This window comes from Leucoraja erinacea, chromosome 11 (genome assembly GCF_028641065.1).
Source record: "Leucoraja erinacea ecotype New England chromosome 11, Leri_hhj_1, whole genome shotgun sequence".
NCBI classification, from domain to species: Eukaryota; Metazoa; Chordata; class Chondrichthyes; order Rajiformes; family Rajidae; genus Leucoraja; species Leucoraja erinaceus.
This window is the reverse complement of record NC_073387.1, coordinates 46190659-46209465: the sequence shown is the minus strand read 5'-3', so window position 1 is coordinate 46209465 and position 18807 is coordinate 46190659. Positions and strand designations below refer to the sequence as shown.

Sequence of the window (18807 nt, the reverse complement as noted above, 5' to 3'; positions counted from 1 at the left end):
ATTTCACTGTGCCTTAGTTGGTTAGGTGTGACAATAAACGCAAACTTTTATCTTGTTATGGAATAATCACTGTAATGTTTGATACTTCTTCCTTAATCCATCTATTTTTATGCTTGGTAAAGAAGTGGGAGAGTTCACAAGAGTAGCCTGAGAAAGGAAGAGTATGGAGGAAGAGTGAAACAGACATAGAGACAAGATGGGCCAAACGTTTCAACCTGTGAGAGTTGAAAATGGATGGGATGAAAATGAAACTGGGCGAGGACTCCGAGTGAGTCATAGGGACATGGAAAGCCAAAGAACAGTGCCTATGAGAAGTCTGTTCCTTATGAAAGTGGAATATCGCGACAGTTAACAGGTCTAGCCAGACACTCCTGGAAGGTGTAGAAACAAGGAACTGCAGAATCTGGTTAATACTCAAAAGGACACAAAGTGCTGGAGCAACTCAGCGGGTCAGGCAGTATCTCTGGAGAACATGGATAGGACGTTTTGAGTCGAGGCTCTTCTTCAGCACTCCTGGAAGGTGGTTCTCAGGGAGGATTCTGTAAGGAATAATACTGCACGGTTGTGGTCCATCAAGGCCAGCACTTTGGATAAGGCGGTAATCCAGGAAAATCACTGTACCTTCTGTGGATGGAGTGGAGTGTGTGGGGACGGAGATATAATCCATCTAATTGGAAGTAAGGTCCCACAGGGATGTCATTCCTCTACTAAGAGTATTTAATTGTCATATGTCCTGAAACAGTACCATGAAATTCTTACTCACAGCAGCACAAAAGCCATGTATACACAGTACTCAGTAGACACTATTGTAAACAACAAAAATAAGTTCAATAAAAAAGGGTATTCTAAAGGGTATTCCATGTAGTAGAAAGTAGTAAATCTGCAGTGAAGTCACAGGGATGTGGTTATGTTTGGTTATGTTTATTGAGATGTTTATTGTCAGGTACTCTATTTCACAACACAGAAAAGGCAAGGAATTTTAGAAGTCTGTTAAGATAAACTTCCTCTACCAGAATCAATCAAGGAGGAAGAAGGCCTTTGCTGCTCCTGGTTAGAGAATTAATCGGCCAAATAAACTAAGTGGAATTTTCTGAGCTACTTTCACCTGGCTAGTCATGAACAGAGTCTGATAAGGCTGAAATTAGCAATGGAAAATCAAATGGTGAAATCTATAAGTAGTTCCTTAACTGGAGGGTAAAGTTGATGATTGGCAGAAGAAACGTATATTTATAATAAATGGCCTTTTGATTGTTTGGCAGCAGAAACCTATGCTATTATAAATGGCCTTTCATGCCATTAGTCCCGAGTTCCATGTCAGAGACTCCACGGAAAGTGAAACTAGTAACATAATGTGGGAGTTAATGGGCTTGCAATATGATAATATGTCTGTCAACATCTGAACATCACAGCCACTCTGAGACAAAGCATAGCGATGTGATTTTAACACGTGCGTTCCTTTTGATTAAAACCACTGCAGTTTTACAAAAAAAATCCACAAAGTTGCGTAATAGAAAGAGGAAAAATACTCAGCGGATCAGGCCATATCTGTAAAAAGATAGAAAATGCATTAAGGATTCAGTTTGATGCCTTGATGCATTAATTCAGTCCCGTCAATGCTTTCTTGCCAGCTGAGTCCTTTTAGTATTTTGCCTTTGTTTTACACAGTGAACTATTTTTTTTAAATACACCATATTAATTAATGCATATCTGTCTCCTGGATAGATAATGTAGAATCGACATTCACATTTTACTGGCTTGGAAGGAATTGCCCACACAATTTTAGACCCTCTGATTATGGTCAACACTCAACTGTTACCATTGTGTATATAATTTAGCTTCAAGTATAGGACTGTTTAAAGATAGTCAATGCTTAATAATGGCTGTGAATATTTCCATTTTGGTTTGACAAGTTAATTTTTGATAAATGCTACTCCGTACTATCTAATTGCACTTCCAAGTATCATAATGATGAAAGATCAATCGCCCATCATTAGAGAGCGGTTTATGCAATCACAACTTCATAATGGTCAGTGACAGTCGATTTAAAATGTTGAGCTTTAAACTATAGAATAAAATAGCTTTAATCTCAGTGATTTATGGCTTCATGCAAATTTTCAGTAGAGGTAACATCTGTCACTGCAACTCATCCATTCGGTTCAGAGGGTTGAAACGTCAACATTTTACATATTTTTCATTGAATGTAGTTCAGTCTTGTGCAAAAAGATATTGCCTTGTGAGGTCAGGTGTACAATGAAATTTGGTACTGCCTATGCAAGGGTCAATCATGAGGATATTAGCCCTGGCCTATAGAGACTGACTAAACTATTCAATTCTTTTTCAGGTCTCCCATGTCAAGCAGAAATTAATAAGATTCAAAGGCAGAGCAGAGCGAAACATCTTTTAGGTAAGCACTAAAGTCTGATGAGTTCTTTATAGTATGATTGATTGATTAGATAACAGTGTATGGTTAGAAAATTTCATTCATTTATTGGAAAGGGACTTGTTGGAAATATTTTCTAAAGTGAAACACGTATACCATTAGTTTCAAATTACAATTTTCTTCTGCCACGCGATTAGTATGTGGAATGCAGGAACATCCCAGTAATTAAAAATTGATCATATGGCTGCATGGTTCACGGTATTAAACATTTCTTCTAATTATCAATACTGAATTGCAACAATTTTGCGTCATTTCTAAAACTGCCAGTTGCATTGAAAATTACAAATGGTTCTGACCTCTGTTTCTCCCATTATATCTCTGGCCCCTCGTTTTCCCTCGATATGCTCTTTACGGAAACAATCACTGGCATACATGATTGCTCTTCAATGGGAAAAATGGTGAAGCTGATATTCCGAAACATAATACATCTCAGCACAATCTAAACGCCTAATAATTGGATCTCAGTATTAAAAAATGCTGAATATATACTTTAGCTAGTGCTAACACCCACTCAATCTCCCGTGTGGGTATCCTCCAGGTGCTCCAGTTTCCTCCCACATCCCAAAGATATGCACGTGTGTAAGTTAATTGACCTCTTTAAATTGCCCCTAATGTGTAGGAAGTGGGGGTGAAAGTGGGATGACAAAGAACTAGTGTGAACAGTTGATCGCTGGTTGGGCTGGACATGGTGGGCCGAAGGGCCGGATCTCTAAGCTAAACTAAAGTAAGTTCCATGCAGCTTAATGAAAAAGCTGTCAAGGTGAACATGAAGGAGAAGGATGTAGGACTTCTATTTTTATGTCTGGGATTACAGTGTGTGACTGGTCCAGTGGACTCCTGCACCCCAACTGAGATATGGTCTGATTAAGTGCCCGGTAATCATAGCAAGCAACTAAGAATTGATTTGCTCTAAGTAGTTGCGATCAGTAAAAGGTGAATTACATTTACTCCACTGCTGACCATGTTTAACTGTAGTGGCAGATGCTCTATACAAGATGTCAAGGTTGCAGTGCACAATGTTTAACTGTCATTTCATTGCCAATCCACGTACAATGCGCTCCCAGATTTTCTGTGAAAGAACACTCTGTCAATGATACTTTATTCAATGATACATTATTGTCACATGTACTTAGATATAGTGAAATTATTTGTTTTTGCATACAATCCGGTAAACTCATACAGCAGATACATTCTAGGCAGCACACAATGAGTTGCCACATTTCTGGCACCGACAAAGTTTCAAATGTTCTTAGTAGAATCTTATCTTCTCGCAGCGGTGAACCAGGCCTCCCGCTGCCCCTGACCACAGGCAGTCGCCAGGTCCCTGTTCGTTCTCCTATTCAACCCAGCCAGGTTGCTCACGGAGGCCCACCCGCTGGTCGTTCGGCTCCACAGCACATCCTGGGAGCCTTCTGCCGTCGTGCATCCCGGTAGCCTAACTCAAACTTATGCCAGAGGTGGAGGGAATGGGTGTTGCACAACCTGTGGTAGCATTAAAGTCTACAACTGATGCTAGACATTAGCATGACACAATCTGTCTGTGGTAAATCTGCTTCACAGAAATATTGCAAATGGGTTTAATTTCTACACTCTGGTAGTTTTGTTGGATGGAAGGGGTCCATCAGATTAGTGAATGGTGACTTGACATATACATCAACTGGGCATCCTTAGTTATTCAAAATTTGATGGCAGAAAGGATCCATTAATCTTAGCATCCCATAGTTAGGGAAATTACACTTGATTAGGATTAGGTTCCCCACATCACCAAATTCTTGAAATACAAGTAACCACCAAAAAATAAAGGACATGATATAGATTGACATTTGCTGAACAACTCATGTACGTAATGGTGTCTTGGCAACCTACAACTGGAGCCATTATGAGTCAACAGCCTTGGGGGAGAAAAAGGAATTGAAAACTTATTTCATTTTCACATCCACTCCCCACCCACTGGGAGCATTTACAGAGGCCAATTAACCTACAAACGCACACATCTTTAGGATGCAGGAGGAAACTAGAACATCAGGGGGAAATCCACATGGGCACAGGGAAAGCGTGCAATCTCCACACAGACAGGCTCCAAGGTGAGGATTAATTGAAAAATTGAAGTAATTCATTGTTAAATCACCATTTAACGAAACAACGTAAAACTTACCTAACAATATTAAAAATAGCATATGTTCCTTCAGTCCTCTCCTGAATGAACTCCTCCAAACAAGTATTATTCCTTGATTCAATATTTAGCAATATCTATTTTGCCAGGTAAACCTTTCTATGTTAAATCACAGCTCTCATGAAAACTCTGTCCTCTCAATTAATCCTCCTTCCAACGTCTTACATCCACTTAAATGTACCCTGGTTACTCCCTTGTCATATGGAGTACTCGTTTGCCAATCTCATCAAGGACAGAGAGAGTCTATTGATCTTTGTCAGAGTCTGCGTTCACAGATCTTTTCTAATAGCTCGCCTGCCCAGCCCATCCTCAGGCCACTTCACTGGTAATTCCATTCGTGGACTGCCTCGTGCAGTCGATCATTCATCAGCTTTCACTCTGCGATATATCTTTATGCTCTTCATTTTGATCATTTTTTCACGCCTGGCAATCAATCTCGATTCTCCCCAGCAAGGCAGTGGGAAATGTGTCGTTATATGAAACCTGAAGTAAAAATAGCTACACGGTGATGTAATGGTCTTCAGAAATAGTTAACTAAACAATAGTAACACCGCAGATAGACACAAAATGCTGGAGTAACTCAGTGGGACAGGCAGCGTCTCTGGATAGAAGGAATGGGTGACGTTTCGGGTCGAGACTCTTCTTCAGACCCTTCTATCCAGCATTTTGTGTCTATCTTCTTCTGTGTAAACCAACATCTGCAGATCCTTCCTACACATTAGTAACACTATTTTCTTGTTGTTTGTGATTAAATTTAGGTATTTATGTACCGAGATGCACCGAGGATGGGTATTACAAACCAATCCAATGCCGCAGCAGCACAGGGCAGTGCTGGTGTGTCGACAGATATGGAAATGAAATAGTAGGCTCGCGGATACAAGGGACTCCTATCTGTGGTAAGACTAACCAAAGTAAAGCCGGTGTCTTCGTGGGCTGTTTTCATGAGCTAACAAAGGAATGAGGTGCTCTTCAAATATTTTGCCAGCCGCAGGTCAGGAAGCAATCTGTGAGATGAATCTTTTCACCATAATGGGATTTATCACCTTCCGACAAAGGCAGAATTCTCATTAATCAGACCTGGATGGGATGTTTCACTGAGCTCAATTCACTGATTTTAGTCACACGCGTTGAAGAACAATTTTATGAGAAGGACGGGGTAACTAAAATCTGACTCATCATTAAAAGCATGTTAAATCTCACGGTGTGAACTTGAATAGACAAGAGAATCAAGAGAAGCACAGAATCTCTGGAATGTGAGCAACCATGTTCTACAAAATGATCATATGCCTCTATGGCAGTGATTTAATGATTTGTTTGTAGTTGCTGATAGTAAAGACATACTGTACACTATATGTCTCTCCGATATTTTTTATCTAAGGTCTGCACTTTTCAAAGGGAGTGGATGTAATTTTGTTTGTAGTTTATAGAGATACAGCGCAGAAACGGGCCCTTCCCTACACAGTCTCCACGCCAACCAGCGATCCCTACACACTAACACTATCCTACACACACTAGGGATAATTTAACCAAGCCAATTAGTCTACAAACCTGCATGTCTTTGTAGTGTGGGAAGAAACCGGACCACCCGGAGAAAACCCATGGGGAGAAGGTACAAACTCTGTACAGACAGCACCCATCATCAGGATCGAACCGGAGTTCTGCCGCTGTAAGGCAGCAACACCACCCTGTCGCCAATGCAGCATAAAAAATGATTTATGTTGCTTTTATCAATTTTATTACGCATTCCTCCACTAATTTTTGAAAGCCCAGAAATGAGTGGATCACCAAAAAAAATGAAAACAGCTAGATTTAATATTACAAGTAATATATAGTGGGAGAGATGGGTGAGAGGGGCGGGGATATTACTTGAACCATCCCCCGACACGCTCCTCTGTGGCCCTGGCATGTGTCCTCCCCCACAATCCATCACATGCACCCAGAACAGTCAAAACACTCCTGCTGGCATCTGTTTCAGTTGGACAGACTTCATTGGATCATTCTAAGAATCGTAGAGCTCTCATCCTCATCTCTGAACTCTCTGCCCCACATCAGTACTCGACAGTGTTTCAGTTGCTTGATTGTTTATTATGCCCCTGTCCCACTTAGGAAACCTGAACGGAAACCTCTGGAGACTTTGCGCCCCACCCAAGGTTACCATGCTGTTCCCGGAGGTTTTTGTCAGACTTCCTACCTGCTTCCACTACCTGCAACCTCCGGCAACCACCTGCAACTTCCAGGAACCGCACGGAAACCTTGGGTGGGGCGCAAAGTTTCCGTTCAGGTTTCCTAAGTGGGACAGGGGCATTTACTCTTGTTAGTTTCTGAATATTTTCTTTCAGCTGACTACAATGATGAAAACTAGTAGCATTAAACATCAAGTGCTCGAGGAACTCAACGGGTCAAACAACATATGGGAAAGGAATGGGCAAGTGACGTTTTTGGTCAGGACCCTTCTTCAGACCGGGTCTTGACCCAAAATGTCACCTGCCCATTTGCTCCCTATACATTGCTTCACCTGCTGAGTTCCTCCAGCACTGTGTTCTTTTCAAGATTTCAACATCTGCAGTCTCTTGTGTTTCTACTATTAAACATTCCAGGTTAATGTAAAACTCATGCTGATGTCTATACGATATAAACAGGATTTGTTTGAGTTGAGGATTTATTCTTTTACTTTCAGAAGAAGATCAGGAGACCTCTGGTGATTTTGGCAGTGGTGGGCTCCATGTTTTGACTGATGACCAGGAAGATGATAGAGAAACTCAAAAGGAAGAGAAAGTACCAGAGGGTGGTGGCAATGAAGATGATGAAGATAGTGAAGATGACAAAGATGATGACATTGGCTATATTTGGTAGTTGTATTTATTGTATTGCTACCCTGAACTGTCATATTTTGCACACTGCTCTAATTCATTCTTACCTCGGTTTGTTCACAGTACTGAGGATATGTTGCATCTGAGATAAAACTAAACAAAAATAACTTGTAGATATAAAATGTTGATCTAACTGGGACCATTTAGTACATCTGTTGAGCATGCTCGGTAGCAAACTCCATTTTGACATGTGTACCTCCACAAAAGAAAGTTAATGTTCAGATTTACAGCAGGACTCCTGAAAATGAGCAGTACAATGAAATCCATTCACATTAAATAATCTGTAACATTCAATGTTTTTCTAAATAATTTAAACCTAGACTATGGAGCTTTCTTAACATCAATTCTTAGGCAGAAAAAGATAATCTCAACAAAAACTAATTTATCGTAACTGGAATATTTTACTTGTGCTAGTAAAAAACCTTTACATAGATATATGTTCCATTGAAGTATGAAACCCCATCATTAACCTCACCACTACAGCCAGGACCCTGTAGCGTCACATTGAGCTGAACATGAGAGTTTGGTGTCGCTATTAAAGCCATAAGTGATAACAATGAACAAGCAACTGCATAATAAAAGTCAAGGATATTGCCCCCAATTTTTGAAGGAATTATTTTTAAACTATTTACTTGGGCAGAGCTAATAATCGCTGATGAAGCGGAAATTCAATTTAGTTTCAGCGGGAAGACAATAGAATAATTCTATCTACCTGCCCAGTAATAGAGGCCTACATATCATTTTGTACTATCCTAATTATATTACTGGAGCCACATTATTGGAATTCTGTTATCTGCCCCTACCCGTGTAAAAGGCGTGTAAACAGAGCTCATTGAGAAAGAAAATGTAATTAAAATCTGATTCTCCTGTGAGGATCATACCTTCTACATTATGTGCAAAAGGGGCTAATGCTAGGGTGAGCATGTAATGATAAATCCTTCATTAGAAGACTTTTATTCCTTGATATTGTTCTCTCTAACAGAAGAAACAATACTAGTAATTTTGTTCTGCCTGAGCAATTATTTATCTTCATAATTTTTTTCTGTATCTTTAATGCTGAAAATTGAAAGTGCCAGGCTTCGAAGATTACATTGAAATAGTATATAATTAGATTCTTAGCATTCCATAGATGGCACAATGATTCCCACATTCTCACCCCCCAGACAATACAGGTCTGCCACTGATTGCCCGGCACCCTTGGTTCCAGAGCCCTGTCATATTATCCCTTTTGCCAGATCAACAGAGATCAGGTAATGATGATACAATAGATCTCTGACCCACTAATTATACCCATCCCGTGTCTCTTACAGCACCAGGGATTGCTAGATACTTAAATAAAACAAGTATGAAATACAGCGAAGCTTGCATTTCCTGCACGGCCAGCCCAGGGCAATGGTTAACGTGTTGCCCTCAGACGTCCTTAGGAAGGTCAGATCGGTGGCTGCCTGTGGGGCTGATGCTCTGCATTCCCGGCAGGACTACCAAGCCGACCCCCACTGACCTGAGATTTGCCAAATCTGCCAGAAATGTGGTAGGGTGGGCGGGCGTCTGGGAGGAGTCCAACGGGACCAGAACGGTCCGCCTAGGCCGCCGGCATTGGAGGTCAGCAATGGGAATGGTTCCGCTTACTTCAGCCGGGCCATAGTTCCAGAGCCCCACCGGCAGGGGGCGAATTCAATGTGCTGCAGCATGGTGTTCAATGGCATTGTGTGCCTTCTTCTCTGGCAGAATAAATGTAGGCGAATTGGCTTCTGCAGTCAGGTTCAGGACTCATGACACAGATAAGGGGCTGTCCCACTGCGGTAACCTAATTGGTGAGTTTAGAAAATTTTTCCCTCGACTCATACTCGCAGCGTAGTCGAGACGAGGACCTAGGAGGCCTTTGTAACTCTCCTTCATGCTCGAGTAGTCCCCGCGTGCTCGAGGCCCAGCTAAGTCACGGCTTATTTTTCATCATGCTGAAAAATGCCCGCGAGTAAAAAAAGGTCGCCATGGAAAAAATCGATATTTTTTTCACTCGTAGGTTTAGTCGAAGTAGGTTGTAGTAGGTCGGCATGTTATTCGTAGGTAATCGAGGGTAGTCGAAGGTAGTCGTAGATAGTCTTCAACATAGTCGAAGGGAGGTCGTCTTCACTCTCCAATATTCGGTGTCCAATTTTCCCGAAACTAGTCTTCAACATAGTCGAAGGAGGTCTTCTACATAGTCAATGGAGGTCTTCAACATGACACTTTTTTCAAACTCTTCTAAACTCTTCTAAACTCGCCAATTAGGCCCCTTTATTAATTGTGATGTTTATGTGGCCAATTACCTGGAATCTGACACGTAACATTTTTTATACTTCATTAATGGATCGTGGAGATTGCTGGCAAGGTCAAAAGTTAATACCCATCTCGGGTTATCTTGAACAGCTGCAGAATGCAGGGTATTCTGGCAAGTGACTGCTTCAGGGACTACAAGGCCACAGTGACATGTGATATCCTGAGAAGCAATGTTAAACTTGCTCCAGGGAACGCCTGGTTCAGCTGGCAACTCTTTTGGAAAGCATTAAAAAAAAATGCTTAACAGCTCAGTAAAACTGACTCTGCATGGGCTTTCAGGTACACAGTTCCCATTTACAGCCACTGCTTTCCATGTAATCAACAGCTTCGTCTGACGGATCCTTCCATTCTCCAACCAGTGCTGCATCAGTCACCGGAAAATGAGACGCTCATCCCTTCTGTGCTTACACTGCACACCATGTCCTTTCAGTACTCAGTCACACTGTTAACTTTAAGTAAACACATTGCAGCCTCTTCATACCCTAGTTTCAAATTAACCTGGCTTCTCTAGTGCTGCCTGTCTTGGCTCCAGCAGATTGGATAAGCATCCTCTGACTTTTGCTAGCACATTTTATTCTGGTGTAATGCACAGTAACAGACTCCCAGGATTTTCCAAGATACAGAGTTTAACGAGTTGAAGTCAGAGATTAGATTCAGCTTGCAGCTGTACTGACCTTTTGACTTGATTAATAAATTATTGCAAGATATAATGCAAGGAATTTATCTAAAAATAAAATCTCAATGGGTAAAAACTTGTGTTGTTGAATAAGATCAGTCTTATAGAATTGACTTCATGAAAGATGTTTGGTGATCGTTTTGGTTGAGGGAAGAGTTTTGCTGGCAGTTGTACACTAAATGGCTGGTATTTACCTTTAGAAATGTCAGCAGAGTCTGATCTTCTAACAAATGTGAAAGTTTCATACTTACTAATCAAGATCTGCTGGGTTTTCCCTGACAGAGTTCTGTTTTGGCTTCCACAAGGAGTCTTAGAATTCTGCCTTTGGATGCACAATTCAAAATTTCAAAGGTAACGGCCTGTCCCACGGGCGTCATTTGCGCGTCACGCAGATGGCGGGCAAAGATTTTGTACATCCCAAAATCCTGGGGCGCCGCGCGCAACCGCGCATCACTGCCTGCATCACCACGCACCGTTCGCGCGTAATACGAGTAAATTATGTTGCGTAAATTACACGCAAATGGCGCCCAAGTGGGACAGGCCCTGCAATTTTACAGCTGCAAAGAAAAAATAACATAGAACAGAATATAACCCACTGTTGTCTGTGCTGGACATTGCCTGCATATGATCTATATCCCTCCATTCCCTGCATGTCTATGTGCCTATCCAGGTCTCTTAAATGCCGTTCCAGCCTCACCACCGACTAAGTAAAAAACTTGATCCGCACATCTCCATAAATCTTTGCCCGTCTCACCTTAAAAATATGCCCTCTCATAAGGTCATAATAAGTAATAGAAGCAGAATTAGACCATTCAGCCCATCAAGTGTACTCTGCCATTCAATCATGGCTGATCTGTCTCTCCCTCCTAACCCCATTCTCCTACCTTCTCCCCATAGCCCCTGACACCCGTCATCTTTGAGATTTGGGAGGAAATAGGAGCACTTAGGGGGAAACTGGAACACCCAGGAGAGTATTAATGAGGACACAAAAAGTCCACAGCGATAGCATCTAATGGTACTACCAACATTAACTTCTTATCCTGTCTCCCCTTAACATACGTCCACTTCAGTGTAGGTCGTTGGTTGGTAAGAATGCCAGATTCCCCTTCCTCCTCCCTAGGCAATGGCAATTAATCTTCAATTGCACATTGATGAATGCTTTGGAGCAATGCAAGTTGTCACATTTAAGATATTTGATGAACAATTACTTTCAATGATGCCGACCTGTTTTATAACGCTTAAAAATATTCTGTACAATAGCATTGTGACAGATCAACTCTTTAGAACTAGATATGACACTACTTTCTTGTAAGATGACAGAAATCGGCAGGGCTCTCATTTTTAGCTCATCGTTACTATTGGTTCAACTGATGAAATATCTGTCTTTCCTGACTGGAGGGTACTGTTTGAGCGAAGAGCCTGTGGATCTTGTCTCCTTTTGCACTTACTCTGTTCTGGCCATGCTACCTGTAAGAAGGGGCCATAGAAGGGAGGATATGCTGCTGCACTCCACGTTCTTTTCTGATTATATTTAAGAGGGACTTAAGTTCTAAACGCAAACTCTCATTTAGCCAGCAATAGATGAAGTGCTGCTTAGGGCAAACCAGTGGAAAGCAAAATAAAGAGCATTGTTGGTACGAATGATATGACCAGGTATGAGGGCAACATAACAGTTCAGTGGAAATCAACAGACAGCAAATACTACCGCAACCATCATCAGCATTTTAATCATCTTTTTTATTTTCTGTCGATGTGCAAAATATTGCTCTGTTGTTACATCCTCGATTGCATTGCGAAGCCATAACTTCTTGGCAACAGTGGTGTAGGTGATAGTGATTGTTAAAAGGGGTAGCACATACAACATAATAAATGTGGCCAAATCCAGGTGCTTCCAGAACGTATCCGCTAGTTCTGGAAAATTTGGGACACACAAACTCATTGATATTTGATATTTCCATTCCAAGAAAAAGGTTCTGACTGTCTACCCTACCTATGCCTCTCATAGTTTCTATACTTCCTTCAGGTCTCCCCTGACCTCTGGAATTCCAGAGAAAACAACCCTAACCTGTCCAACCTCTCCTTGTACTTAATCCCCTCTAGTCCAGCCATCATTCCGGTAAACCTCCTCTGCACCCTTTCCAAAAGTTTCCACATCCTTCCTGTAATGGGACGACCAGAACTGCAATCTTAATTTTCTGGATCAACCTACCATGGTGGACGTTATCAAATGCCTTATTAGAAAGGTGAGAATATGATACACCACATTTTGTTACAAACACAAGATATTTTATGTGATTTTAAACACATTTCTTCATAGCTTATAAATGACAGTGACAGGGTTTAAGGAATTGATGCACTACAATGCTGAAAACTAGATTCTGCACTCTGTATCTTCCCCTTTGTCCTATCTATAGTACTTCAGGTTGATCTGATTGTATGTATCTCTTTATGTTATATCTGATCTATTTGAATAGCATTCAAAACAAAGCTTTTCAATGTGCTTCGGTACATGTGACAATAATAAACCTAAACATGGGCCTATGTCTTAAACTGGATTAATGGCATACCTGATATAAAAATAGATAAAAATTGATATTTACTTTCATTAAGATAATCCTTCTTTAGCTATAATATTTTACAAAGTTGTGCATGGAAATGTTATGCATCAAAAAATGTTCATGTTGTGCAGCATGAACCTTAGATATGATTTTAAGCAAGCTCCATTATTCAAATACTAACAATGTGTGTCCGAGTTAATACTCTGGCAAGATTAAGGGCCTGGAAGATGAAATATAAATTGTATATTGCCTTTTCTTGCTGTAACTTGGTGAGACCATGTCCCAGTTACTCTGTGAATTATTTTACAAATTGTACTTCATACTGTGATAGTGAAGATGCTCATTGAACAATAAATCTGAAGGCATGTTTGATGTTTCCTCATGTGATTACAAATTCTCCTTAAAAATTGCGAAACATTAATTTCTTTATAGAATAATGACTACATCCAACATTGTGGAATTCACATGGAGCAGTTTCCCACAATTCAAAAATAGTAAATACACATTTTTTAAATTCTCAAGTATGTGTAAAACTGATCAATACACTGCTCTCTAAAAATTACTCGAATGTTGAAATCAATCACCTCAATGTTTTAGTAGGCTGATTATAAATGAAACTAAGGTACCAGTTTCAAAAGCAGCAGATTGTAAAATGTAAACACTCACTCCCTGTCTCAGCAGAGTGCTTAAAATTAAATACTTTTCACTTCTGTAAATGGCAGAAATTGATATGTGTTAATTACTTACTTGCTGTTTTTCTTTTATTCCGATGCTGCTTTTCAAATGATTTGCATTTTAGATCTCCACTTTAAAGTTTGAATATATGTCTGTGATGTTGTTGTTAAGTATTTATCCTGGTTATAAGGCTGAAATTGTCTATGGAGATTGGTTGTTTGTTAGTTATACAGTTTAGGTTGCATCTAGTAGGTATATAATTTTACTTGTGGAAACCTCCATGGATGCTTTAATGCAGTCTGTCTAGGCTATGTTAGACTAGAAAAATCACCACCTCAAACCCAAGTTATTCTCCTCCATTTCATGCCACTAATTTTGGTGAATGTCTTTGGTTTGTGTTGAAGTCATAATGTTACAAGTTTCTCTAAAAAGCAGTTTTCTTTAAATGGTATGTAACTAAACAGTTCAGTGATGGTACTAATCAGGACGAGATGGCGATAATGTGGTTTAATCCTAAATTCAGTGACTCATTTTGATACTGGGCTAGCAATGCCTTGTAAAAGAATAACAATGTGCAGGAAGAGACCGCAGATGCTGGTTTACACCGAAGATAGACACAAAATGCTGAAGTAACTCAGCGGAACAGGCAGCTTCTTTGGAAACGTCACCCATTCCTTCTCTCCAGAGATGCTGCCTGTACCGCCGAGTTACTCCAGCAATGTGTCTGTAAAACAATAACAATCCTGCTTAAAGGGGAAGGAAAAATCTGTTGGTTTTTCTGCACGCTATAAGCCCTATGTGTTGCATTACTGAAGGCAGTTGTGATATGGACCATTGGCCATGCCACCAACCGAAGACTTAGCCTTGGTCAAAATATCAATGAAAATAATACAGATAAGTCTTGCTGACAATCATATTCGCTCTGCAGCAGCAAAACAACTGGCCACTGTTATTTTCTCAGTATTTTACAGTTGTAATGACAACGTTGTTCTTTATTTCTGAGCTCGGGTTGATTTTTAAATTCTATGTTCTGCTTTTATTCTTTGTCTCACGTGTCCTAGATGTTGGACAGACTATCATGCTGAATATTTTTTTGTTATTCTATATTCTGCACAAAAGTGTCTGGTTGACTGGTATGCCATCTCATAAATACAGTTAATAATCTTGCCAATTAACCCTGTCGATTAACAGGGTTTTGTTGTTTTATTGATTGTTTCAAATAAATCACAGTACATCATTATCTCTTACTATGATTTCATTTGATTTTTTTCTGGTCAATTGAATTCTGTAAGTATAGCCTTATTTAATTCCAGTTAGATACGAGGAATATATTAAGAAAAACATGTTGGGGAGAAGCTGGTTTAGTTTAGTTTAGAGATACAGAGCAGACACGGGCCCTTCAGTCGCGCTGACCACTGATCCCCGCACACCAACACTATCCTACACACACACACACACACACGCCAGGGACAATTTACAATTATACCAAGCCAAATAGCCTACAAAACCTGTACATCTTTGGAGTGTGGGAGGAAACCGGAGATCCCTTAGAAAACCCACACAGGTCATGGAGAGAACGTACAAACTCCGTACAGAAAGGCACCCATAGCCAGGATTGAACCAGGGTCTCTGGCACTGTAAGGCAGCAACTCTACCACTGCGTCACTGGGCCATGCATCAGCTGGGCAGTAAATCCGTATTTCAAGGGTAAAACAGCAACATTGTGATAAATTTAGCAGTGGGACAGATTACAGACATGCATGTAGGCAGTGCCTTAAGGTGAGGTCAATTTCATATTTTCTTTATGCCCCATTAAAGATGCTTCCTGGAAAAAAAAGTTTTACAATGAAAGGAACAAGTACTAGGCCAACATTGCCAGAATCACACTGCCACACTTCAGTCACCAATTCAGTGGTTTTAAAGAAAAAAGCTGTAGCCCTTGCTATGATTAAATACAAGGTATCACGTTATATACATATACTCCCTTTCAATTGCGTTACCTGCTTAACAATGATGTGTTTTTCCCTGTTTTTTTTTTTTTAAGTGAAGCAGTGTGAAATTGTGAGCATCAGTGATAGGATGAGAATTTTTATACTGACGAATTGTAATGTTTATGTTGGCCTAAAATAGGACACCTTGATAGTGTCCTCTGTGATGTTCAAAGGAAAGACTCTGAACTCTTGAATATATATATGGCATAATTCTCTAAAGGTGTGGGAAGTGTTGTCCTACGCTCATCATGGTGGGCTCTAAAATGGAAGACAGAACACCCATTTTCAGCTGCTAATTGCAGATTGCCATGCTTCCAAGATGGCGCACAACCACGGCGACTATTTGGGTGCTAGCCACAGAAGCAGATTTAGAAACATAGAAACATAGAAATTAGGTGCAGGAGTAGAGGCCATTCGGCCCTTCGAGCCTGCACCGCCATTCAATATGATCATGGCTGATCATCCAACTCAGTATCCCGAACCTGCCTTCTCTCCATACCCCCTGATCCCCTTAGCCACAAGGGCCACATCTAACTCCCTCTTAAATATAGCCAATGAACTGGCCTCGACTACCCTCTGTGGCAGAGAGTTCCAGAGATTCACCACTCTCTGTGTGAAAAAGTTCTTCTCATCTCGGTTTTAAAGGATTTCCCCCTTATCCTTAAGCTGTGACCCCTTGTCCTGGACTTCCCTAACATCGGGAACAATCTTCCTGCATCTAGCCTGTGCAACCCCTTAAGAATTTTGTAAGTTTCTATAAGATCCCCTCTCAGTCTCCGAAATTCTAGAGAGTATAAACCAAGTCTATCCAGTCTTTCTTCATAAGACAGTCCTGACATCCCAGGAATCACTCTGGTGAACCGTCTCTGCACTCCCTCTATGGCAATAATGTCCTTCCTCAGATTTGGAGACCAAAACTGTACGCAATACTCCAGGTGTGGTCTCACCAAGACCCTGTACAACTGCAGTAGAACCTCCCTGCTCCTATACTCAAATCCTTTTGCTATGAAAGCCAACATACCATTCGCTTTCTTTACTGCCTGCTGCACCTACATGCCTACCTTCAATGACTGGTGTACCATGACACCCAGGTCTCGCTGCATCTCCCCCTTCCCAATCGGCCACCATTTAGATAATAGTCTGCTTTCCCGTTTTTGCCACCGATTTTTTTTTTGTACCTAAAGAAGAATATACAACCAAACATTTTTAGGCAAAATCATGCCAATTGTGAAATTGGATAAGGCACATCCATGTACAATTCAGATTAATGTGCCCATCTTTTGCTGGCAGCAGGTGCACCGTGAATTGCATTGTTATTTGTGTAATACCCATTTCCTGTCATGCAAATGTAAACTGGAGCTCAAAGATCCACAATTTTAATCATTATGCCAATGGTGTTTTTCTGCTATTTAAAGACAAACTCTGCTGCCACCAAGAGACACAAGAGCCGGAAGGAGTTTGCCAATTAGTCCTTGAAGCCTGGCTGCCACACAGCAAGAAAATTAAATAATCCAGACTGTCTCAACATCACTCTCCTGCTTTTCTGTTTAGTTTAGAGATTCAGTGCAAAAACAAGCCCTTCTGCCTACCGATTCCACGCCGACAAGTAATCCCCGTACACTAGCACTATTCTACACACCAGCGACAATTTACCATTTTTACCAAAACTAATTCACCTATTAACCTGTATGTCTTTGGAAACCGGAGCACCCGGAGAAACCCCATGCGGACACGGGGAGAGCGTACAAACGCCGTACAGACAGCACCCGAAGTCAGGATCGAGCCCGGGTCTCCGGCACTGTAAAGCAGCAACTCTAACTGCTGCGCCACCATGCTGCCACATTCCTGCTCTTTTTTTTTTAATTCAAAACTTCCTTGTAGATCAAATATCTGTCAATCTATGGATTGAACACAAAAATATAAAGCAAAAAATGCTGGCAACTCCACAGATGCCAACTGATCTGGTGAGTTAGAGACTGTAATGTCTCTGGTCAAAAACACAATGTTAACTGTTTCTCTTTCCATAGTTGCTGCTTGACCCGAGTGTTTCCGCTATTTTGTTAGTCCATTTTGAATATGTTCAATGACACTAACTCCATAACTCTCCAAAACGCTCCAAGAAATCCCTTTTCCATTCCATCTCAAATATCCAGTCTTGAGATATCTATGCAGTAGGCTTCCCAGCGGGGAAACTCACCCAAGGCATCTTTATAGTCATACTGTATCTGTCAACCCAGGGACATCATGATGGACGCATCAAGCCACCTGGAATGAATCAATAATCTTAGAGCAAAATTCTAACATGCCCATCAACAAAACATCTATTCATAAGTTCATTAGTTATAGGAGCAGAGTTAGGCCATTCGACCCATCAAGTCTACTCAGCCATTCAATCATGGCTGATGCATCTTTCCCTCTCAACCCCATTCTCCTGCCTTCTCCCCCTAACCCCTGACACAGGTACTAATCAAGAACCTGTCAAACTCCGCCTTAAAAATAATCTTAAGAATTCCACAGAATCACCACCCTCTGACAAAATAAATTCCTACTCTCTTTTTTAAACGTATGTACTTTTATACCCAATCTATGGTCTCTGGTCCGACACTCTCCCACTAGTGGAGACATCTTCTCCACATCCTCTTTATCCAGGCCCCTCACTCTTCGATAAGTTTCAATTAGATCTTCCAGTATCTTCAGGAACATCACATTCCATCTGGAATTCTCTGATGAGCAATGAATTCGCTGGCTCAGCCTTTCATAACTGTCAAGGTTTCAAGGTCAGTTTATTGTCACATGTACCAATTAAGGTACGGTGAGATTTGAGTCACCATACAGCCATACTAAGTGAAAAGCAACAAGACACAGCCACATAAAATAAAAGTTAACATAAACATCCACCACATCAGCTCCCCACATTCCCCACTGTGATGGAAGGTAATAAAGTCCAATCTTCTCCCTCTTTATTCTCCCGCGGTCGGGGGCTGTCAAACCATCCGCAGAAGAGGCCATCAAAGCTCCTGCAGCTGGCAATCCGTAGCCCTCGCGTCGGGGTGATCAAAACTCCCTCGTCAGGACGGTTGAAACTCTCCATGGCTTGGAGCTCCC

General features: G+C 41.0%; 1 protein-coding gene and 1 pseudogene across 1 annotated transcript in view; one reads left to right on the top strand and one right to left on the bottom strand.

Moving 5' to 3' along the window:
* The window catches only part of LOC129701762 (testican-1-like), a 381487-nt gene extending 369405 nt beyond the window's left edge, over positions 1-12082 (top strand). The window contains exons 10-12 of the mRNA XM_055643175.1: positions 2342-2404; positions 5372-5509; positions 7291-12082. Coding sequence (XP_055499150.1) covers positions 2342-2404; positions 5372-5509; positions 7291-7466 — 377 coding nt within the window. The 3' untranslated portion in view covers positions 7467-12082. The remainder of the gene's footprint in view (positions 1-2341; positions 2405-5371; positions 5510-7290) is intronic.
* LOC129701378 (G-protein coupled receptor 83-like) lies at positions 11820-12417 on the bottom strand (annotated as a pseudogene).
* Positions 12418-18807: the final 6390 nt, after the last annotated feature.